We start from the raw sequence: 24,391 nt of genomic DNA on the forward strand, positions 1-24,391 counted from the left end.
TGGCTCACTGGAGAGACGCTATCGGAGGCGGTGCAGCCAGCGGGTTTCTCCACGCATCGCGCCGACAGAAACAAACATCTTTCTGGTAAGAAGAGGGGCGGGGGCGTATGCCTTATGGCTAACGAGACATGGTGTGATGAAAGAAACATACAGGAACTCAAATCCTTCTGTTCACCTGATTTAGAATTCCTCACAATCAAATGTAGACCGCATTATCTACCAAGAGAATTCTCTTTGATTATAATCACAGCCGTATATACCCCCCCCCAAGCAGACACATCGATGGCTCTGAACGAACTTTATTTGACTCTTTGCAAACTGGAATCCATTTATCCGGAGGCTGCATTCATTGTAGCTGGGGATTTTAACAAGGCTAATCTGAAAACAAGACTCCCTAAATTTTATCAGCATATCGATTGCGCAACCAGGGGTGGAAAAACCTTGGATCATTGTTACTCTAACTTCCGCGACGCATATAAGGCCCTGCCCCGCCCTCCTTTCGGAAAAGCCGACCACGACTCCATTTTGTTGATCCCTGCCTACAGACAGAAACTAAAACAAGAGGCTCCCACCCTGAGGTCTGTCCAACACTGGTCCGACCAAGCTGACTCCACACTCCAAGACTGCTTCCATCACGTGGACTGGGAGATGTTTCGTATTGCGTCAGATAACAATATTGACGAATACGCTGATTCGGTGTGCGAGTTCATTAGAACGTGCGTTGAAGATGTCGTTCCCATAGCAACGATTAAAACATTCCCTAACCAGAAACCGTGGATTGATGGCAGCATTCGCGTGAAACTGAAAGCGCGAACCACTGCTTTTAATCAGGGCAAGGTGACTGGTAACATGACCGAATACAAACAGTGCAGCTATTCCCTCCGCAAGGCTATCAAACAAGCTAAGCGTCAGTACAGAGACAAAGTAGAATCTCAATTCAACGGCTCAGACACGAGGCATGTAGCAGGGTCTACAGTCAATCACGGACTACAAGAAGAAATCCAGCCCAGTCACGGACCAGGATGTCTTGCTCCCAGGCAGACTAAATAACTTTTTTGCCCGCTTTGAGGACAATACAGTGCCACTGACATGGCCTGCAACGAAAACATGCGGACTCTCCATCACTGCAGCCGAGGTGAGTAAGACATTTAAACGTGTTAACCCTCGCAAGGCTGCAGGCCCAGACGGCATCCCCAGCCGTGCCCTCAGAGCATGCGCAGACCAGCTGGCCGGTGTGTTTACGGACATATTCAATCAATCCCTATACAAGTCTGCTGTTCCCACATGCTTCAAGAGGGCCACCATTGTTCCTGTTCCCAAGAAAACTAAGCTAACTGAGCTAAACGACTACCGCCCCGTAGCACTCACTTCCGTCATCATGAAGTGCTTTGAGAGACTAGTCAAGGACCATATCACCTCCACCCTACCTGACACCCTAGACCCACTCCAATTTGCTTACCGCCCAAATAGGTCCACAGACGATGCAATCTCAACCACACTGCACACTGCCCTAACCCATCTGGACAAGAGGAATACCTATGTGAGAATGCTGTTCATCGACTACAGCTCGGCATTCAACACCATAGTACCCTCCAAGCTCGTCATCAAGCTCGAGACCCTGGGTCTCGAGCCCGCCCTGTGCAACTGGGTACTGGACTTCCTGACAGGCCGCCCCCAGGTGGTGAGGGTAGGCAACAACATCTCCACCCCGCTGATCCTCAACACTGGGGCCCCACAAGGGTGCGTTCTGAGCCCTCTCCTGTACTCCCTGTTCACCCACGACTGCGTGGCCACGCACGCCTCCAACTCAATCATCAAGTTTGCGGACAACAAAACAGTGGTAGGCTTGATTACCAACAACGACGAGACGGCCTACAGGGAGGAGGTCAGGGCCCTCAGAGTGTGGTTTCAGGAAAATAACCTCACACTCAACGTCAACAAAACTAAGGAGATGATTGTGGACTTCAGGAAACAGCAGAGGGAACACCCCCCTATCCACATTGATGGAACAGTAGTGGAGAGGGTAGCAAGTTTTAAGTTCCTCGGCATACACATCACAGACAAACTGAATTGGTCCACTCACACAGACAGCATCGTGAAGAAGGCGCAGCAGCGCCTCTTCAACCTCAGGAGGCTGAAGAAATTCGGCTTGTCACCAAAAGCACTCACAACCTTCTACAGATGCACAATCGAGAGCATCCTGGCGGGCTGTATCACCGCCTGGTACGGCAACTGCTCCGCCCACAACCGTAAGGCTCTCCAGAGGGTAGTGAGGTCTGCACAACGCATCACCGGGGGCAAACTACCTGCCCTCCAGGACACCTACACCACCTGATGTTACAGGAAGGCCATAAAGATCATCAAGGACATCAACCACCCGAGCCACTGCCTGTTCACCCCGCTATCATCCAGAAGGCGAGGTCAGTACAGGTGCATCAAAGCTGGGACCGAGAGACTGAAAAACAGCTTCTATCTCAAGGCCATCAGACTGTTAAACAGCCACCACTAACATTGAGTGGCTGCTGCCAACACACTGACACTGACACTGACTCAACTCCAGCCACTTTAATAATGGGAATTGATGGGAAATGATGTAAATATATCACTAGCCACTTTAAACAATGCTACCTTATATAATGTTACTTACCCTACATTATTCATCTCATATGCATACGTATATACTGTACTCTATATCATCGACTGCATCCTTATGTAATACATGTATCACTAGCCACTTTAACTATGCCACTTTGTTTACATACTCATCTCATATGTATATACTGTACTCGATACCATCTACTGTATCTTGCCTATGCTGCTCTGTACCATCACTCATTCATATATCCTTATGTACATATTCTTTATCCCCTTACACTGTGTATAAGACAGTAGTTTTGGAATTGTTAGTTAGATTACTTGTTGGTTATTACTGCATTGTCGGAACTAGAAGCACAAGCATTTCGATACACTCGCATTAACATCTGCTAACCATGTGTATGTGACAAATAAAATTTGATTTGATTTGATCATTACAGGGAGGTGAGTTAGGGCTCTATTGTCCCTCTAACCACTGAGTACCAGGCCATTAGGACCTGATGGAGGGACAATAGAGCCCTGAGTACCAGGCCATTAGGGACAATAAAGCCCTGAGTACCTGATGGAGGGACAATAGAGCCCTGAGTACCAGGCCATTAGGACCTGATGGAGGGACAATAGAGCCCCAAGTACCAGGCCATTAGGATCTGATGGATGGACAATATAGCCCCAAGTACCAGGCCATTAGGACCTGACGGAGGGACAATAGAGCCCTGAGTACCAGGCCACTAGGACCTGATGGAGGGGCAATAGAGCCCTGAGTACCAGGCCATTAGGGACAATAGAGCCCTGAGTACCAGGCCATTCGGAGATTACTGTGACTCAAGGTTACTGCGATTACTGTCATGACTGCCAGTGTGGTAGTATGGTCACCACAACAGCCCTAGTGCCACTCTGTGGATGGTGAAGTGAAACACATGACGGTCAACTCTAAATCTTTAATTTCTTCCCTCCTCCTCTCCTTCCTCCTCTCTGGCTGGCAGGCTTCCAGAGATCTGGTGTGTTTCCTGCAGCTGGATCATGTTAATGTGTACTACGGACAGGACTACCGCAGCAAGTACAAGGCCCCCACAGACTACTGCCTGGCCCTCAAGGTGAGAACAACAGCCCAGCTTGTACCGCATTAACTACCACCTAACCCCACAGAGTACTGGCCCTAACCCCACAGACTACTGCCTGGCCCTCAAGGTGAGAACAACAGCCCAGCTTGTACCACATTAACTACCACCTAACCCCACAGAGTCCAGGCCCTAACCCCACAGAGTCCAGGCCCTAACCCCACAGAGTCCAGGCCCTAACCCCACAGAGTCCAGGCCCTAACCCCACAGAGTCCAGGCCCTAACCCCACAGAGAAATGCCTAGTCCTCAAGGTGAGAGCAAAGGCCTCCACACCATTACCATCTGACCTCTGTTGCCTTTACTAACACCTGAACACTATAGGATCCCAAATGTCACCATATTCCCAATATCAGGGCTCTAAGAAGCCGCCGAAGAACATGACTGATGATTTTGTTCGTTTTTGTGCGTTTTGTGTAACTTTTAAAAAAAAAACTAATTGTGTACATAATGTTGCTGCTATACTGTCCTTTTATGACCGAAAAGAGCTTCTGGATATCAGAACAGAGATTACTCACCGCGGACTGGAAGAAACCTTTTCCTTTCAACAAGTCCGACGAGAAGGATATCCTGCTTTCACTGAAACAGGCCCAGATCCCCGCCTTTTGCGTGAACACAAGACGCAGGGAAAGGGGCCGCGGATCGGGGCTCCTTCTGAGAATCCACAGGCGAGCGAGTAAACTCCCACTGCCATCCCTTCTTCTAGCTAACGTGCAATCATTGGAAAATAAAATTGATGATCTACAATTTAAGATCATCCTACCAATGGGACATTAAAAACGAACATCTTATGTTTCGTGGCTGAACAACGATACGGACAATATAGAGCTACCTTCGCTTTATAGAGTTACCTTCGCTTTATAGAGTTACCTTCGCTTTATAGAGCTACCTTCGCTTTATAGAGCTACCTTCGCTTTATAGAGCTACCTTCGCTTTATAGAGCTACCTTCGCTTTATAGAGCTACCTTCGCTTTATAGAGCTACCTTCGCTTTATAGAGCTACCTTCGCTTTATAGAGCTACCTTCGCTTTATAGAGCTACCTTCGCTTTATAGAGCTACCTTCGCTTTATAGAGCTACCTTCGCTTTATAGAGCTACCTTCGCTTTATAGAGCTACCTTCGCTTTATAGAGCTACCTTCGCTTTATAGAGTTACCTTCGCTTTATAGAGTTACCTTCGCTTTATAGTTACCTTCGCTTTATAGAGTTACCTTCGCTTTATAGAGCTACCTTCGCTTTATAGAGTTACCTTCGCTTTATAGAGCTACCTTCGCTTTATAGAGCTACCTTCGTTTTATAGAGCTACCTTCGTTTTATAGAGCTACCTTCGCTTTATAGAGCTACCTTCGTTTTATAGTTACCTTCGCTTTATAGAGCTACCTTCGCTTTAGAGCTACCTTCGCTTTATAGAGCTACCTTTGCTTTATAGAGCTACCTTCGCTTTATAGAGCTACCTTCGCTTTATAGAGTTACCTTTGCTTTATAGAGTTACCTTCGCTTTATAGAGCTACCTTCGCTTTATAGAGCTACCTTCGCTTTATAGAGTTGCCTTCGCTTTATAGCGTTGCCTTCGCTTTATAGAGCTACCTTCGCTTTATAGAGCTACCTTCGCTTTATAGAGTTACCTTCGCTTTATAGAGCTACCTTCGCTTTATAGAGTTACCTTCGCTTTATAGAGTTACCTTCGCTTTATAGCGCTGCCTTCGCTTTATAGAGTTGCCTTCGCTTTATAGAGCTGCCTTCGCTTTATAGAGCTACCTTCGCTTTATAGAGCTACCTTCGTTTTATAGAGTTACCTTCGCTTTATAGAGTTACCTTTGCTTTATAGAGCTACCTTCATTTTATAGAGCTACCTTCGCTTTATAGAGTTACCTTCGCTTTAACTCCAACCCTGTTCCTGGAGAGATACCCTCCTGTAGGTTTGAACTCCAACCCCAGTTGTAACTAACCTGATTCAGTTTATCATCCAGCTAATTATTAGACTCAGGTGTGCTAGATTAAGTTTGGAGTTAACACCTCCAGGAGGGTCTCTCTCCAGGAACAGGGTTGGAGTTAAAACCTACAGGAGGGTTTCTCTCCAGGAACAGGGTTGGAGTGAAAACCTACAGGATTTCCTAATATTTAGCAAACCACACGGGCACACTCCAACACTAACATAATTTACACACACAGTATTTGTGTTTAGTGAGTCCGCCAGATCAGAGGCAGTAAGGATGACCAGGGATGCTCTCTGTTTCGTAAGTCCTCCAGATCAGAGGCAGTAGGGATGACCAGGGATGTTCTCTGTTTAGTGAGTCCTCCAGATCAGAGACAGTAGGGATGACCAGGGATGTTCTCTGTTTAGTGAGTCCTCCAGATCAGAGGCAGTAGAGATGACCAGGGATGCTCTCTGTTTCGTAAGTCCTCCAGATCAGAGGCAGTAGGGATGACCAGGGATGTTCTCTGTTTAGTGAGTCCTCCAGATCAGAGACAGTAGGGATGACCAGGGATGTTCTCTGTTTAGTGAGTCCTCCAGATCAGAGGCAGTAGGGATGACCAGGGATGTTCTCTGTTTAGTGAGTCCTCACGAGTAAACTCACTGTAGCTAGTTAGCAGCACCTGTAAACTCACTGTAGCTCGTTAGCAGAACCTGTAAACTCACTGTAGCTAGTTAGCAGAACCTGTAAACTCACTGTAGCTAGTTAGTACCACCTGTAAACTCACTGTAGCTAGTTAGCAGCCCCTGTAAACTCACTGTAGCTAGTTAACAGCACCTGTAAACTCACTGTAGCTAGTTAGTACCACCTGTAAACTGACCGTAGCTAGTTAGTACCACCTGAACACTCACAGTAGCTAGTTAGTACCACCTGAACACTCACAGTAGCTCCAGCTGGAATCATGCCTACTGCCCAAGGCATTGCTGGTGCTTTGAAAATACTGTATTCCAAATGTCTTCATGTTATGTTAGCCAGGGTTGGTTCTTGTTGTTGAAGAGAATAGTAGGGACAGGGTTAGGGTTAGGGTTATGTCTTCATGTTATGTTAGCCAGGGTTGGTTCTTGTTGTTGAAGAGAATAGTAAGGACACTGCTCGCTCCAAAATACCTTCTCATATACTTCACTTCCTGAAAGGGAGGAAAATAGATTTCCTTGTATCCTTTTGTGCCTCATCTTTCAAAACTTCACAGTCCCAGATTTTTAAAAACAGACTAGGAGCTTTAAAGAGGGGAGAGGTGGAGGGAGACTGGGGAGATGGGGGCTTCCGTTTGCCTAGTTGTTTTGGAACAACTGCAGTTGAGCAGTGATGGTGTTTGGGACAGATTCCCTGCAGTGATGGTGTTTGGGACACAGATTCCCTGCAGTGATGGTGTTTGGGACAGATTCCCTGCAGTGATGGTGTTTGGGACAGATTCCCTGCAGTGATGGTGTTTGGGACAGATTCCCTGCAGTGATGGTGTTTGGGACAGATTCCCTGCAGTGATGGTGTTTGGGACAGATTCCCTGCAGTGATGGTGTCTGGGACAGATTCCCCGCAGTGATGGCGTTTGGGACAGATTCCCTGCAGTGATGGCGTTTGGGACAGATTCCCTGCAGTGATGGTGTTTGGGACAGATTCCCTGCAGTGATGGTGTTTGGGACAGATTCCCTGCAGTGATGGTGTTTGGGACAGATTACCTGTAGTGATGGTGTTTGGTACAGATTCCCTGCAGTGATGGTGTTTGGTACAGATTCCCTGCAGTGATGGTGTTTGGTACAGATTCCCTGCAGTGATGGTGTTTGGGACAGATTCCCTGCAGTGATGGTGTTTGGGACAGATTCCCTGCAGTGATGGTGTTTGGGACAGATTCCCTGCAGTGATGGTGTTTGGGACAGATTCCCTGCAGTGATGGTGTTTGGGACAGATTGCCTGCAGTGATGGTGTTTGGGACAGATTCCCTGCAGTGATGGTGTTTGGGACAGATTCCCTGCAGTGATGGTGTTTGGGACAGATTCCCTGCAGCGATGGCGTTTGGGACAGATTCCCTGCAGCGATGGCATTTGGGACAGGTTCCCTGCAGCGACTGCGTTTGGGACAGATTCCCTGCAGCGACTGCGTTTGGGACAGATTCCCTGCAGTGATGGTGTTTGGGACAGATTCCCTGCAGTGATGGTGTTTGGGACAGATTCCCTGCAGTGATGGTGTTTGGGACAGATTCCCTGCAGTGATGGTGTTTGGGACAGATTCCCTGCAGTGATGGTGTTTGGGACAGATTCCCTGCAGTGATGGTGTTTGGGACAGATTCCCTGCAGTGATGGTGTTTGGGACAGATTCCCTGCATTGATGGTGTTTGGGACAGATTCCCTGCAGTGATGGTGTTTGGGACAGATTCCCTGCAGTGATGGTGTTTGGGACAGATTCCCTGCAGTGATGGTGTTTGGGACAGATTCCCTGCAGTGATGGTGTTTGGGACAGATTACCTGTAGTGATGGTGTTTGGGACAGATTCCCTGCAGTGATGGTGTTTGGGACAGATTCCCTGCAGTGATGGTGTTTGGGACAGATTCCCTGCAGCGATGGTGTTTGGGACAGATTCCCTGCAGCGATGGCGTTTGGGACAGATTCCCTGCAGCGGTGGCGTTTGGGACAGATTCCCTGCAGCGATGGCATTTGGGACAGTTCCCTGCAGCGACTGCGTTTGGGACAGATTCCCTGCAGTGATGGTGTTTGGGACAGATTCCCTGCAGTGATGGTGTTTGGGACAGATTCCCTGCAGTGATGGTGTTTGGGACAGATTCCCTGCAGTGATGGTGTTTGGGACAGATTCCCTGCAGTGATGGCGTTTGGGACAGATTCCCTGCAGTGATGGCGTTTGGGACAGATTCCCTGCAGTGATGGTGTTTGGGACAGATTCCCTGCAGTGATGGTGTTTGGGACAGATTACCTGCAGTGATGGTGTTTGGGACAGATTCCCTGCAGTGATGGTGTTTGGGACAGATTCCCCGCAGTGATGGTGTTTGGGACAGATTCCCCGCAGTGATGGTGTTTGGGACAGATTCCCCGCAGTGATGGTGTTTGGGACAGATTCCCAAAGCCATGACTACAAAGCCATGTCAATTATGAACATAATATTTAACTTTCTTTTCCTCAGGAAAGTAACCTAGTAAACAGAGAAGTTGATCTGTTCTGGTCTGATGGTAATGTTTCCATGTACTCCCTGATGGGAGTAACTGGGTAGAGCAGAGGGATTGAGGATGTTGGATCCAGTGATGATTTCAGCATTTAAATCTTGGTGAGCCAACAACAACAACAAAAAACCAAGTGGGATGCAAAGCCACAACACAACACAACACAACACAATACATTAATTGCACTATAACGGTGACAAGCGGTGCCCACAAACTGTTAGGGCCGACATAAAGCTGTCCCAACAGGAGTACCAACACCTTACCACTGTTACACCTGGCTATCAACAGAGTACCAACACCTTACCACTGTTACACCTGGCTATCAACAGAGTACCAACACCTTACCACTGCTACACCTGGCTATCAGCAGAGACCCAACACCTTACCACTGTTACACCTGGTTATCAGCAGAGACCCAACACCTTACCACTGTTACACCTGGCTATCAGCAGAGTCCCAACACCTTACCACTGTTATACCTGGTTATCAGCAGAGTCCCAACACCTTACCACTGTTACACCTGGCTATCAGCAGAGTCCCAACACCTTACCACTGTTATACCTGGTTATCAGCAGAGTCCCAACACCTTACCACTGTTACACCTGTCTATCAGCAGAGTCCCAACACCTTACCACTGTTACACCTGTCTATCAGCAGAGTCCCAACACCTTACCACTGTTACACCTGTCTATCAGCAGAGTCCCAACACCTTACCACTGTTACACCTGGTTATCAGAGTCCCAACACCTTACCACTGATACACCTGACTATCAGCAGAGTACCAACACCTTACCACTGATACACCTGGCTATCAGCAGAGTCCCAACAACATTCCCAACACCTTACCACTGCTACACCTGGCTATCAGCAGAGTACCAACACCTTACCACTGTTACACCTGGCTATCAGCAGAGTACCAACAGCAGTACCAACACCTTACCACTGCTACACCTGGCTATCAGCGGAGCTTTGTCTGGCAGCGAAGCAGTTCATTCAGCCTCATTTACTGCCTTTTAAAAAAACAAATTATTCGGGTGAGGCACATGGGATACTAACATCTTACTACACAACATACGCTTAGTATTACTTTTTTAGCTACAGTATACATATCTCCCTGGTATATTACATAATTTATGCAACAGCATACAAGACATTTTTGGACTCACCTTGTTGTGCTGTTCTCACTTGAACAGGAAGGTGGCGCGGCGGTCTTTCGTGGGCAAATTTAGTCATTGAACTCTGCCATTCTCTGGATTTACAGTGCTTTCAAAAACAACTGGACGCAGGATTTACAATTCAAATCATATTTTATTGGTCACATACATGTGACTAGCAAGTGAGTCTACGGGTGGCAGGTAGGGTGGAGGTGATATGATCCTTGACTAGTCTCTCAAAGCACTTCATGATGACAGAGGTGAGTGCTGCAGGGCGATCGTCATTAAGTTTAGTTATCTTTGCTTTCTTGGGTACAGAAACAATGGTGGCCATTTTGAAGCATGTGGGGACAGTAGACTAGGATAGGGGGAGATGGAATATGCCTGTAAACACACCAGCCAGCATGCTCTGAGGATGCGGCTGGGGATGCCGTCTGAGCCGGCAGCCTTGCGAGGGTTAACACGCGTAACTGTCCTACTCACGTCACGGAGAAAGAGAGCCCACAGTCCTTGGCAGCCGGCCATGTCAGTGGCACTGTGTTATCCTCAAAATGGTGATGAAAGTGTTTAGTTTGTCCGGAAGCAAGACGTCAGTGTCCGCGACATGACTGGTTTTCCCTTTGTAGTTTGTGATTGTCTGTAGACCCTGCCACATACATCTCATGTCTGAGCGGTTGAATTGCGAATCCACTTTGACTCTATACTGACATTTTGCTTGTTTGATTGCCTTGCGAAGGGAATAACTACACTGTTTCTATTCAGCCATATTCCCAGACCTCTTTCCATGGTTAAATGAAGTGGTTCACACTTTCAGTTTTGCGCAAATGCCGCCATCTGTCCACGGTTTCTGGTTAGGGTAGGTTTTAATTGTCACAGTGGGTACAACATCTCCTAAACACTTCCTAATAAACTCACTCACCGAATCAGTGTATACGTCAATATTATTCTCGGAACTTATCCAGGCCACGTGATCAAAATCTTGAATCTTGAAGCGTGGATTCCGATTGGTCAGACCAGCGTTGAATAGTCCTTAGCACGGGTACTTCCTGTTTGAGGTTCTGCCTATTGGAAGGGAGGAGCAAAATGGAGTTGTTGTCAGATTTGCCGAAAGGGTGGCGAGGGAGGGCCTTGTAGGCATTACGGAAGTTAGAGTAGCAGTGCTCTGGTGTTTTTCCTGAGTGAGTGCTACAGTCGATATGCTGATAGAATTTAGGTAGCCTTGTTCTCATATTTGCTTTGTTAAAATCCCCAGCTACAATAAATGCAGCATCAGGATATGTGGTTTCCAGTTTGCATAAAGTCCAGTGAAGTTCTTTGAGGGCCGACAAGGTTTTCGTAAACGGTGGGATGTAAACGGCCGTGGCGATGACGGAGGAGAATTCTCTTGGGAGATAATATGGTTGGCATTTAATTTTGAGGTATTCTAGGTCGGATGAACAAAATGACTTGAGTTCCTGTATGTTCCTAGAATTACACCATGAATCGTTAATCATGAAACACACCCCTCAGCCCTTCTGCTTCCCAGAGAGATATTTATTCCTGTCTGCAGAATCCTGTTGGCTTTACCGACTCTGACAGAGTATCCCGAGAGAGCCATGTTTCCGTGAAACAAACTACGTTACAAGCCCTGATGTCTCTCTGGAAAGAAATCCTTGCTCTAAGCCCATCAACTTTGTTATCCAAAGATTGAACATTAGAGAGTAATATACTCGGAAGCGGTGGGTGGTGCTCCTACTAAGTCGAACCAGCAGGCCGCCTCGAGTGCCTCTCCTCCGCCGGTGATGTTTTGGGTCGGCCTCTGTAATAAGTTCAATTGCTCTGGTGAGAGTGAACACAGGATCTGCTCAAGGGAAGACGTATTCCTGGTCGTAATGCTGGTAGTTCTGGTGAGTTACCGACGCTCTAATATCCAATAGTTCTTCCCAGCTGTATGTAATGACACAAAACATTTCCTGAGCTAATAATGTAAAAACAATTACATAAAAACAACATACTGCAAAGTTTTCTAAGAGTTGTGATGCTGCGTCTCCGTCGGCGCCATCTTCCGAGTTGAATGACCGTTCAAAACCTATTTTCACAGTCTTAGAAAGTTCCCAGTTGTCTTGAACACACAGTCTTAGAAAGTTCCCAGAGTTCCCAGTTGTCTTGAACTCACTGAAGTCAAGTTTTCATGGTTCAGAGTTAACAGTTGTTTTGAGTGCAGCACAAATCATGCTTCATTGACAGCCAATGTTGAATGTTTATCATTTTAAACTTGGAAAAGAGATACTTAATCCCAGATTTCGGACCACACAGCTGCTGGCACTGATTCCTTCCAAACCCCTCATCGTTGAATTTGCGATTTCCAACTTGTTGTGTAATGTTTATGTCCAATGGCCGATAAGCACCGATACGTTTTATCTATAATTTCTCTTCATTATTTATCTTCATATGACAACGATTAAAAAGGATTTGCCAGTAGATTGTCGACTTGATTGAGGATGATGACTGCTAACTAAGATTGTGAACATATGATGTTGACATGATCAGTCCAATCAAAGCTACTGTACATATAACGTGATTTGACATTTTATCTGTGGCCAATGACCTTGAGTCTTCTTGGATGGGCACTTCTAATGTAAATCTATGGCAGCACCCGATGGGCTCTCCTCTTATACTTGGCAGTGACATAGTCCCCATGAGTGACAGAACACTGAGCCAATCACAGCGCAACACACTGTATTTTCTGCTGGCTTTCCCCACCACCACAGAAAGCACTGAGCTAGACTGAAACACCTGAGTTTTGGAGCTGCCTTACTCAAGAAAACAAAAAATAGAACAATAAGATGTTTGTATGCGACTTTATTATTAACTCAATGATTTACATTATTTACAAACTGATATGTGACACAATTTAATGCCAAAATAACATGCAAAACAGGCAGAGCCCCACCTGCCCTGAATGACAGATCGTCAACTGGTTGGATCTCTACCTAGTCTGCCTTTCAGAGGAGCATATACAGCGTCACACTGCCATCTAGTGGCACAGTGTATAAACCTACTGAGAAATCATCTCTGCATTGCCTCAACTCACATCTCTGGGCTTTTAGCCCAATTTATCTATCAAGGTCCAAACCTAGGTAATCTTTTCTAATTTAAAAAATTATCTAAAAAAAATCTGTGCAGCCCAACACCGTGCAGGACGTTTGGCATTCGCCACTGACGCCCTGTGCTCTTCACAGATGAAAGCAGGTTCACACTGAGCACATGTGACAGTCTGGAGACGCCGTGGAGAACATTCAGGGGCAGAACGACAGATTTGTACCTTGTCAGCTCGGGGCTTGAACTTGCAACCTTTCGGTTACTAGTCCAACACTCTAACCACTAGGCTACCCTGCCGCCTCTACACTCTAACCACTAGGCTACCTGCCGCCTCTACACTCTAACCAGTAGGCTACCCTGCCGCCCCAAACAAGTTGGGTGTAAAAACATGCTTCAAAAGGAAACCGGGATGACTTCATTAAAATATAATTCAGTTATATTACCAGGTAAGTTGACATTCACAGCAACGACCTGGGGAAATACAATTTGATTTGATTTGATTTGGAATAGTTATTTGGGAGAGAAATAAGCCAAGCTGGGGATGATTAGGTGACCGTGATGGTTTGGGAATTTAACCAGGACACCGGGGTTAACACCCTTCTCTTATGATAAGTGCCATGGGTTCTTTTAGTGACCACAGAGAGTCAGGCCACCGGGGTTAAAACCCCTTCTCTTACGATAAGTGCCATGGGTTCTGTTAGTAACCACAGAGTCAGGACACCTGTTTAGATCATCCCATCCAAAAGACAGCACCCTACACAGGGCAATGTCCCCAATACTGCACTGGGATATATATTTTTTAGACCAGAGGAAAGAGTGCCTCCTACTGGCCCTCCAACACCACTTCCAGCAGCATCTGGTCTCCCATCCAGGAACTGACCAGGACCAACCCTGCTTAGCTTCAGAAGCAAGCCAGCAGTGGTATGCAGGGTGGTATGTTGCTGACCAGGACCAACCCTGCTTAGCTTCAGAAGCAAGCCAGCAGTGGTATGCAGGGTGGTATGCTGCTGACCAGGACCAACCCTGCTTAGCTTCAGAAGCAAGCCAGCAGTGGTATGCTGTGTGGTATGCTGCTGGCTTGTAGACTACTGTCTGTAATTTGTCTCAACATATTTCATGATGTTCCAAATCTGTGAATTGTTTATTGAGTAAGCGTTAGAATAAGCCGCCTCAACATTTGCAGCAGTCGGTGATAATATCTCTCTAGGAGCCGATCCGTCGTCAGTGTTGTGAAATAACTATAATGTTAACAAAATATTTTAATGGAGCTCTGATCCAAGAGCAGAGCCCCCTTTCTTTCGGTGGGATCTGCATCGCCACATGCTCCAACAACGCACTTAGCGACCATTCCCTCTGCGTGTTGTTTGGGGAAACGCATGTTACATATTTTGTCCGTTGTAGGAAATGTGCCATCGTTAAAAAAAACTCGTAAGTTCCATCGCTATCGAGAAACCGTGCCCAGATCTCAGTTAACCCAGAACTAAAACCTTGCATAATTTGGTCAGCAGAATCTGTCCCATGAGAGATTAAAGACACAAATCCAAACATGTTATCGTTGTGATGCATCGTCGTTACATGTTCTGTATCTATGCTGTCATTCATCATTAACATGTCCTACTGTCTGTCTGTTCAGCATCCTCAGATCCAGAAGAAATCCCAGTACATCAAGTACCTGTGTTGTGATGATGTCAGAACCCTACACCAGTGGATCAATGGGATACGCATCGCCAAGGTAACGTTACGTTTCCTCAGCAACAACGTAACGAGAGAGAGAGAGAGAGTCGAGGAAAGCAGAGCCATAGTCTGGGTACTCAAAGAACATCTTGGACAGAATACCTCAATGGCCAAACTTGATGTATTTGGCTGTGACTGAAAGCTGTGGGAACATTTGAGAAAGCTGGGCTGTATTCACGATCAACCAAACGGAACAAACCAGGGAGGGACCTATCTGAATTTGTTAAATAGATGCTCTAGTTTTCGTTGCAGAACGTTTTGCGCTTGGTGTAAACAGTTTCCGATGCAAACCATTTTGCTACGTTGCAAACCGACAAATGAATACACCTCTGATGTCTGTTGACTGACTAATGAATACACCTCTGATGTCTGTTGACTGACTAATGAATACACCTCTGATGTCTGTTGACTGACTAATGAATACACCTCTGATGTCTGTTGACTGACTAATGAATACACCTCTGATGTCTGTTGACTGACTAATGAATACACCCTGATGTCTGTTGACTGACTAATGAATACACCTCTGATGTCTGTTGACTGACTAATGAATACACCTCTGATGTCTGTTGACTGACTAATGAATACACCTCTGATGTCTGTTGACTGACTAATGAATACACCTCTGATGTCTGTTGACTGACTAATGAATGCACCCTGATGTCTGTTGACTGACTAATGAATACACCCTGATGTCTGTTGACTGACTAATGAATACACCCTGATGTCTGTTGACTGACTAATGAATACACTCTGATGTCTGTTGACTGACTAATGAATGCACCCTGATGTCTGTTGACTGACTAATGAATACACCCTGATGTCTGTTGACTGACTAATGAATACACCCTGATGTCTGTTGACTGACTAATGAATGCACCCTGATGTCTGTTGACTGACTAATGAATGCACCCTGATGTCTGTTGACTGACTAATGAATACACCCTGATGTCTGTTGACTGACGAATGAATACACCCTGATGTCTGTTGACTGACTAATGAATGCACCCTGATGTCTGTTGACTGACTAATGAATACACCCTGATGTCTGTTGACTGACTAATGAATACACCCTGATGTCTGTTGACTGACTAATGAATGCACCCTGATGTCTGTTGATCTCTGTGTCTCCAGTATGGGAAGACCCTGTATGTGAACTACCAGGAGGCTATGAAGAGGACTGAGGCAGCCTACGACTGGTCTTCTCTCTCTAGCTCGTCTATCAAGTCTGGATCCAGCTCCTCCAGCCTGCCTGGTGAGTGGTGGTGGACAGACACACACTCAGCTACAGCATAGCAGGGTCTATTTTTATTTCAATTCAGTCATTTCAGGAAGTACAATTCCAGGAATTTCAGTTTACTTCCTGTAATGACAGATTTGAAATGGATTAGTCCCCAACGCTGCAGCAGTTACCCACGTTCTTAGCCACAGTATATTATTTATAAGATTTGTAGTTGCGGGGCCTCCCGAGTGGTGCAGCAGCCTAAGGCACTGCATTGCAGTGTTGCAGTGTCACTACAGCCTGAGGTTCAATCCCAGGCTGTGTCATTACCGGCCGTGGGGTGCTCTAGCGACTCCTTGTGGCAGGCGCCTGCAGGCTGACCCTGTCGGTCAGTTGAACGGTGTTTCCTCTGACACATTGGTGCGGCTTTAGCAGGTCATGTTTCGGAGGACTCATGACTCGACCTTCGCCTCTCCCCAGCCCGTTGGGGAGTTGCAGTGATGAAACCTTCGCCTCTCCCCAGCCCGTTGGGGAGTTGCAGCGATGAGTCCTTCGCCTCTCCCCAGCCCGTTGGGGAGTTGCAGCGATGAGACCTTCGCCTCTCCCCAGCCCGTTGGGGAGTTGCAGCGATGAGACCTTCGCCTCTCCCCAGCCCGTTGGGGAGTTGCAGCGATGAGACCTTCGCCTCTCCCCAGCCCGTTGGGGAGTTGCAGCGATGAGACCTTCGCCTCTCCCCAGCCCGTTGGGGAGTTGCAGCGATGAGACCTTCGCCTCTCCCCAGCCCGTTGGGGAGTTGCAGCGATGAGACTAGATTGTAATCATGAAATTGGGGGATAAAATATTTAAAGAATAAATAAGAATATTGGTTCTTGCTATAACACTCCTCTCTCCAGCCTCTCACTTTCTTTCTCCTTGCTCTCCTCTCGCTCCCTCCCTCCCCCCTCTTCAATCTCTTTCTCTCTCTTTCTCCCTCCCTCCCTCCTCTCTCTCCCTACAGAGTCCCAGTCGACCCACTGCAGTAGTGATAGTGGTGTTGCTGTGTCAGAGAACAACCTGTCAGGCCACAGCCGCTCTCAGAGCCAGGTCAGCTCCATCTTCTCCGAGGCCTGGAAGAGAGGCACCCAGGATGAGGTACCAGCTCCTCCTGTACTGACACCCTCACCTTACCCTGTCACCTGTCTCTATTGACCTGCCTCAGTATTCCTCAACTGTCTCTATTGACCTGCCTCAGTATTCCTCACCTGTTACCTGTCTCTATTGACCTGCCTCAGTATTCCGCACCCGTCACCTGTCTCTATTGACCTGCCTCAGTATTCCTCACCTGTCATCTGTCTCTATTGACCTGCCTCAGTATTCCTCACCTGTCACCTGTCTCTATTGACCTGCCTCAGTATTCCTCACCTGTCATCTGTCTCTATTGACCTGCCTCAGTATTCCTCACCTGTCTGTCTATTGACCTGCCTCAGTATTCCTCACCTGTCTCTATTGACCTGCCTCAGTATTCCTCACCTGTCTCTATTGACCTGCCTCAGTATTCCTCACCTGTCTCTATTGACCTGCCTCAGTATTCCTCACCTGTCTCTATTGACCTGCCTCAGTATTCCTCACCTGTCTCTCACCTGCCTCAGTATTCCTCACCTGTCTCTATTGACCTGCCTCAGTATTCCTCACCTGTCTCTATTGACCTGCCTCAATATTCCTCACCTGTCACCTGTCTCTATTGACCTGCCTCAGTATTCCTCACCTGTCTCTATTGACCTGCCTCAGTATTCCTCACCTGTCTCTATTGACCTGCCTCAGTATTCCTCACCTGTCTCTATTGACCTGCCTCAGTATTCCTCACCTGTCTCTATTGACCTGCCTCAGTATTCCTCACCTGTCTCTATTGACCTGCCTCAGTATTCCTCACCTGTCTCAATTGACCTGCCTCAGTATTCCTCACCTGTCACCTGTCTCTATTGACCTGCCTCAGTATTCCCCATCTGTCACCTGTCTCTATTGACCTGCCTCAGTATTCCTCACCTGTCATCTGTCTCTATTGACCTGCCTCAGTATTCCTCACCTGTCATCTGTCTCTATTGACCTGCCTCAGTATTCCTCACCTGTCACCTGTCTCTATTGACCTGCCTCAGTATTCCCCATCTGTCACCTGTCTCTATTGACCTGCCTCAGTATTCCTCACCTGTCACCTGTCTCTATTGACCTGCCTCAGTATTCCTCACCTGTCACCTGTCTCTATTGACCTGCCTCAGTATTCCCCATCTGTCACCTGTCTATTGACCTGCCTCAGTATTCCTCACCTGTCATCTGTCTCTATTGACCTGCCTCAGTATTCCTCACCTGTCTCTATTGACCTGCCTCAGTATTCCTCACCTGTCTCTATTGACCTGCCTCAGTATTCCCCATCTGTCACCTGTCTCTATTGACCTGCCTCAGTATTCCTCACCTGTCACCTGTCTCTATTGACCTGCCTCAGTATTCCTCACCTGTCATCTGTCTCTATTGACCTGCCTCAGTATTCCTCACCTGTCACCTGTCTCTATTGACCTGCCTCAGTATTCCTCACCTGTCATCTGTCTCTATTGACCTGCCTCAGTATTCCCCATCTGTCACCTGTCTCTATTGACCTGCCTCAGTATTCCTCACCTGTCACCTGTCTCTATTGACCTGCCTCAGTATTCCTCACCTGTCATCTGTCTCTATTGACCTGCCTCAGTATTCCTCACCTGTCTCTATTGATCTGCCTCAGTATTCCTCACCTGTCTCTATTGACCTGCCTCAGTATTCCTCACCTGTCATCTGTCTCTATTGACCTGCCTCAGTATTCCCCATCTGTCACCTGTCTCTATTGACCTGCCTCAGTATTCCTCACCTGTCTCTATTGACCTGCCTCAGTATTCCTCACCTGTCATCTGTCTCTATTGACCTGCCTCAGTATTCCCCATCTGTCACCTGTCTCTATTGACCTGCCTCAGTATTCCTCACCTGTCACCTGTCTCTATTGACCTGCCTCAGTATTCCTCACCTGTCATCTGTCTCTATTGACCTGCCTCAGTATTCCTCACCTGTCTCTATTGACCTGCCTCAGTATTCCTCACCTGTCTCTATTGACCTGCCTCAGTATTCCTCACCTGTCTCTATTGACCTGCCTCAGTATTCCTCACCTGTCTCTATTGACCTGCCTCAGTATTCCTCACCTGTCACCTGTCTCTATTGACCTGCCTCAGTATTCCTCACCTGTCATCTGTCTCTATTGACCTGCCTCAGTATTCCTCACCTGTCTCTATTGACCTGCCTCAGTATTCCTCACCTGTCTCTATTGACCTGCCTCAGTATTCCTCACCTGTCTCTATTGACCTGCCTCAGTATTCCTCACCTGTCACCTGTTTCTATTGACCTGCCTCAGTTTTACCCCTAGGAGGAGTGTGACTGACATTCTGTCATGCCCGATTCCCACTGTAGGGTCAAACCGAGCCAGGCCGAGCTGTACTGGCCTGGTTGCACATCCACCATAGTGTCTGGAACCATACAGGGAAGGACAATATCATAGCCAGCACAGTGAGGTCCGGGTTGACCCTAGAATGTAGTCGGGACATCAGTGTTGCGGTGTCCAACGTGGACACTGTCATTTCATGGTCCGTTCCAGGGGTGACTGACTGTCTGTTGTCTCTCCCCTCCACTGTTCTCCCCAGGAGAGGAAGGTCAAGTTTCATACGGTGCCCCTGTGCACTGGAGGGACGGAGGTTTGAGGTTGGGGGGGTTACTCTCGTTTTAACATTAGACTTCTGTAATCCGCACGTTTCTTCAGAACACTAACAGAACTGGGTCACCCTTGGTAACAAGTGGTTTAATGTGTGGTCACTCTTGGTAACAAGTGGTTTAATGTGTGGTCACCCTTGGTAACAAGTGGTTTAATGTGTGGTTAATGATGTTTGCTAACTGAGGCTGTGAGACTCGTAACGGCCTGTTTCTGACCACACAGCACTGGTGTGTTACTGTGTTACTGTAAAGCACTGGTGTGTTACTGTGTTACTGTAAAGCACTGGTGTGTTACTGTGTTACTGTAAAGTACTGGTGTGTTACTGTGTTACTGTAAAGCACTGGTGTGTTACTGTGTTACTGTGTTACCACACAGCACTAGTGTGTTACTGTGTTACTGTAAAGCACTGGTGTGTTACTGTGTTACTGTAAAGCACTGGTGTGTTACTGTGTTACTGTGTTACCACACAGCACTAGTGTGTTACTGTGTTACTGTAAAGCACTGGTGTGTTACTGTGTTACTGTGTTACTGTAAAGCACTGGTGTGTTACTGTGTTACTGTAAAGCACTGGTGTGTTACTGTGTTACTGTGTTACTGTAAAGCACTGGTGTGTTACTGTGTTACCACACAGCACTGGTGTGTTACTGTGTTACTGTAAAGCACTGGTGTGTTACTGTGTTGAATGTACAGGTGGTCTGTTGAATGTACAGGTGGTCTGTTGAATGTACAGGTGGTCTGTTGTGGTCTGCTGAATGTACAGGTGGTCTGTTGTGGTCTGCTGAATGTACAGGTGGTCTGTTGAATGTTATGCATCAATGCAGTGCTACCAAAATAGGACACAAATGTCTTCCAGTGTTTTACCCAGTCTGGCAGTTTAAAATAACAATGTTTGCTTTCTACCATCTTAATAGTACTAATGTAACCACTTCTATATCATAATCTAACTCAGATTTCTCTCTCTTGTTTTCTCTCGCTCCCTCTCTCCTTCTCTCAATCTTCCTCTCGTTCTCTCTCTCCTGTTCTCCCTCTTTCGTTATCTCTTTCCCTCTCTCCCTCTTTCTCGTTCTCTCTCTTTCCCTCCCTCCCTCTCTCGTTCTCTCTCTCTCTCGTTCTGGCTCTCTCTCGTTCTCTCTCTCTTTCTAGTTGAGGATGGAGTCAGTGAGCAGACCCTACCCTCTGACGCTGCCCCCCATGCACCAGTCAGCCCCCCATCCCGAACCAGCTACACCAGTGTCTCCCCTGAATCCTCGCCCTCTCCCCCGACCCTCCCCTCCTCCTCCTCCTCCTCCCCCCCTCTCCCCAACCCCCTCACCAGGCTGCCCCCACCCTGTTTGTTAAGTACAGCACCATTGCCCGCCTGCAGGGTGGCGCCAACCAGACTGCCAATCATTACAATGTCCAGCCAATGGGGCAGCAGCAAGGCCCTCCAGCCCCCCTCCAGTCTGTCAAACCCAACTACAACACCATGCCATTGGCTCCCACTCTCCATAACCCTCCCCTCCTCCTCCCCCTGCTCCATGCCTTCTCCAGGCTCTGCCATGGCCTCTCTGAGACTTGGCCCCCAGCCCTGTTCCTCAGTTCATCCCCCTCCCTCCCCCAGGCCCAAACCCTGCCCCCCTCCCCCCCAGAAGAGGACCACCAGTGCCCCCTCTCAGTAACACTGGGCTGCAGCAGTTCCTGGCCCAAAAGTTCCCCAATATGAACTACGACTTCTCCGACCTGGATGGCCAACCTGTGTCCCCTCCTCCTCCTGCCCTCTCCCCCCCCATGTCACCTTCTGCACCTCCCAGAACCTTCTCTGGTGTTTTCCCACCCCAGACTGCTCCTAAGACCTTTGGTCCAGGGATTCCCCTGTCCCCAGTCTCACCCTCCCCTCCTTCTGGTCCAATGAAAAAGCAGCAGAGCTTCTCGACAGGTCATTCACCCAATCAGCCGCCTCCCACCATGCCCAAACAACACAGCTTCTCCTCTAAGACCCTCCCCCTGTCCGCCCCAATCTCCCCGACCCCCTCCCTGGTCAAACAGATAGTCAACCAGTTTCCCGGAGCTCCCCTGCCCCCCAGTCCCCCGGCCGTCAAGACCAAACCAAGATGGCAGCCAGGGGGTCAGATCCCCAGTCCCCAGAGTTCCCCCTCCTCCCCCTGAGGACAGCCTGGACTTCCCCCTCCTCCTCCCCACTCCGTCCCCACCCCCCGCTCCTCCCCTCTCTCCCCTGCCAAGATGGGCTCTCCTATTAAGAAGTCTCCCTCTTCCACCTCAACTGGCTCCTTCGGGAAGAGGGGGCCTCCTCCCACCCCCCAGCGCGCCTCCTCCATCAAGTCTAACTCCTCAGGGGAGTACCAGGAAGAGGCCCAGGTCCAGAGGCAGCCTAAGAAGGTGGAGTCTCTGGTCAGTAAGTTTGCCCAGCCTGGCCTCGGCTCCTGCAACTCCTCTGCTGCCTCCTCCTCTGGATCTCTTGCTAAGGACTTGGGGCCTCCTGCTCCTCCTAAACCAGGCAAGCTGAACCTGTCAGCTCTCCCTCTAGTCCTCCAGGGTCTACAGACAGGGCAGCACTGCCAGCCCAGTGGAGACTTCCCCTCTCCTCCTTCAGAGCTCGATTACTTCCCCCCACCTCCTCCCGACTCTGAGCTGCTCCCACCGCCCCCCCTCCTCTCTGAGCTCCACCCGGGGGCCCCCAGGGTCGCAGTCGTCAACCCCCAACCGCAGGCCACGCCCATCTCCCACCCTGTCAGCCAATCATCATGGAAGACCCAGTCTCTGAAGAAGACTCCGCCTCCGACACTGCACAGGCTGTCCCGGAGCAACACGGTCCAAGACCCCTTACCCCTGTCCCCCCCGCCTTTTGCCTGTCCCCTGCCCCCCACCTCCCCCGGGGTACCTAAGGGGGGCGGTACCCTCTCCTCGGTCCAACCCAACTTCCTGGAGGACCTGAACCGGACCTTGAAGAGGAAGTCCATCACGCGTCACGGCTCCCTCACGCGGCACGGCTCCTCCCGGCTGGAGCCCGTCTCCATGGACGACATGGCCCTCCCCCCTCCTCCCCCAGAGCTGCTGCTGGACCAGCAGAGGGGTGGACAGGGCGGGGGCCACGGGTACATGTCCTCAGGCTATGCAACGTTACGGCGGGGGCCGCGCCCTGCCCCGCCCAAACGGGACCAAAGCACCAAACTGACGGGAGAGTGGTAGCTAGGAGGTAGCAGGGGAAAGATGAGGACTAGGGCTGAGCTACCCAGGCTATAGACCCATCAAGGCTACAGACTGACTACAGGCTATAGACCCAATCAGGCTACAGACTGACTACAGGCTATAGACCCATCAAGGCTACAGACTGACTACAGGCTATAGACCCAATCAAGGCTATAGACTGACTACAGCCTATAGACCCAATCAGGCTACAGACTACAGACTGACTACAGCCTATAGACCCAATCAGGCTACAGACTGACTACAGGCTACAAACCCAATCAGGCTACAGACTGACTACAGGCTATAGACCCATCAAGGCTACAGACTACAGACTGACTACAGGCTATAGACCCAATCAGGCTACAGACTGACTACAGGCTATAGACCCAATCAGGTTACAGACTGACTACAGGCTATAGACCCATCAAGGCTACAGACTGACTACAGGCTATAGACCCAATCAGGCTACAGACTGACTACAGCCTATAGACCCAATCAGGTTACAGACTGACTACAGGCTATAGACCCATCAAGGCTACAGACTGACTACAGGCTATAGACCCAATCAGTCTACAGACTGACTACATGCTATAGACCCATCAAGGCTACAGACTACAGACCCTATCAGGCTACAGGCAACAGACTGACTACAGGCTATAGACCCAATCAGGCTACAGCCTATAGACCCAAACAGGCTACAGGCTGACTACAGACTATAGACCCAATCAGGCTACAGACTGACTACAGGCTATAAACTGACTACAGGCTATAGACCCAATCAGGCTACAGACTACAGACTGACTACAGGCTATAGACCCAATCAGGCTACAGACTATAGACCCATCAAGGCTACATGCTACAAACTGACTACAGCCTATAAACCCAATCAGACTACAGACTGACTACAGGCTATAAACCCAATCAGACTACAGACTGACTACAGGCTATAGACCCAATCAGACTACAGACTGACTACAGGCTATAGACCCAATCAGGCTACAGACTGACTACATCCTAAAGACCCAATCAGGCTACAGACTGACTACAGCTTAAAGACCCAATCAGGCTACAGACTGACTACAGCCTAAAGACCCAATCAGGCTACAGACTGACTACAGCCTAAAGACCCAATCAGGCTACAGACTGACTACAGCCTAAAGACCCAATCAGGCTACAGACTATATGGAGCCCACAGGCCGCTCTCCCCCAGGCCACGGTCGTATTCACTAGACACCAAACGGAAGAAAAAGGACTGAAACTGGGACTGAGGGACTGCCTGAACTTGTCCAATAAGAAACTATTTTTTGTTGCAAAAACGTTTCATTACGGTGAACACTAATGAGTACGACCCTGAACTCAGCCCGTCTCCTCTTCACTCCTCTTCTCTCAAGCCACACAGACA

At 48.5% G+C, this 24,391-nt stretch overlaps 1 protein-coding gene across 1 annotated transcript in view; it reads left to right on the top strand.

Moving 5' to 3' along the window:
• LOC112246890 (ras-associated and pleckstrin homology domains-containing protein 1) overlaps window positions 1-23,518 on the top strand; it is a 123,192-nt gene extending 99,674 nt beyond the window's left edge. Inside the window, 9 exon segments of the mRNA XM_042320056.1 lie at window positions 3,579-3,689; window positions 14,721-14,819; window positions 15,956-16,076; window positions 17,041-17,174; window positions 20,947-21,099; window positions 21,101-21,221; window positions 21,224-21,920; window positions 21,922-21,964; window positions 21,967-23,518. Coding sequence (XP_042175990.1) covers window positions 3,579-3,689; window positions 14,721-14,819; window positions 15,956-16,076; window positions 17,041-17,174; window positions 20,947-21,099; window positions 21,101-21,221; window positions 21,224-21,920; window positions 21,922-21,964; window positions 21,967-22,989 — 2,502 coding nt within the window. The 3' untranslated portion in view covers window positions 22,990-23,518.
• The last annotated feature ends 873 nt before the right edge of the window (window positions 23,519-24,391 follow it).

Source organism: Oncorhynchus tshawytscha, linkage group LG03, assembly GCF_018296145.1.
Source record: "Oncorhynchus tshawytscha isolate Ot180627B linkage group LG03, Otsh_v2.0, whole genome shotgun sequence".
Taxonomy (NCBI): domain Eukaryota; kingdom Metazoa; phylum Chordata; class Actinopteri; order Salmoniformes; family Salmonidae; genus Oncorhynchus; species Oncorhynchus tshawytscha.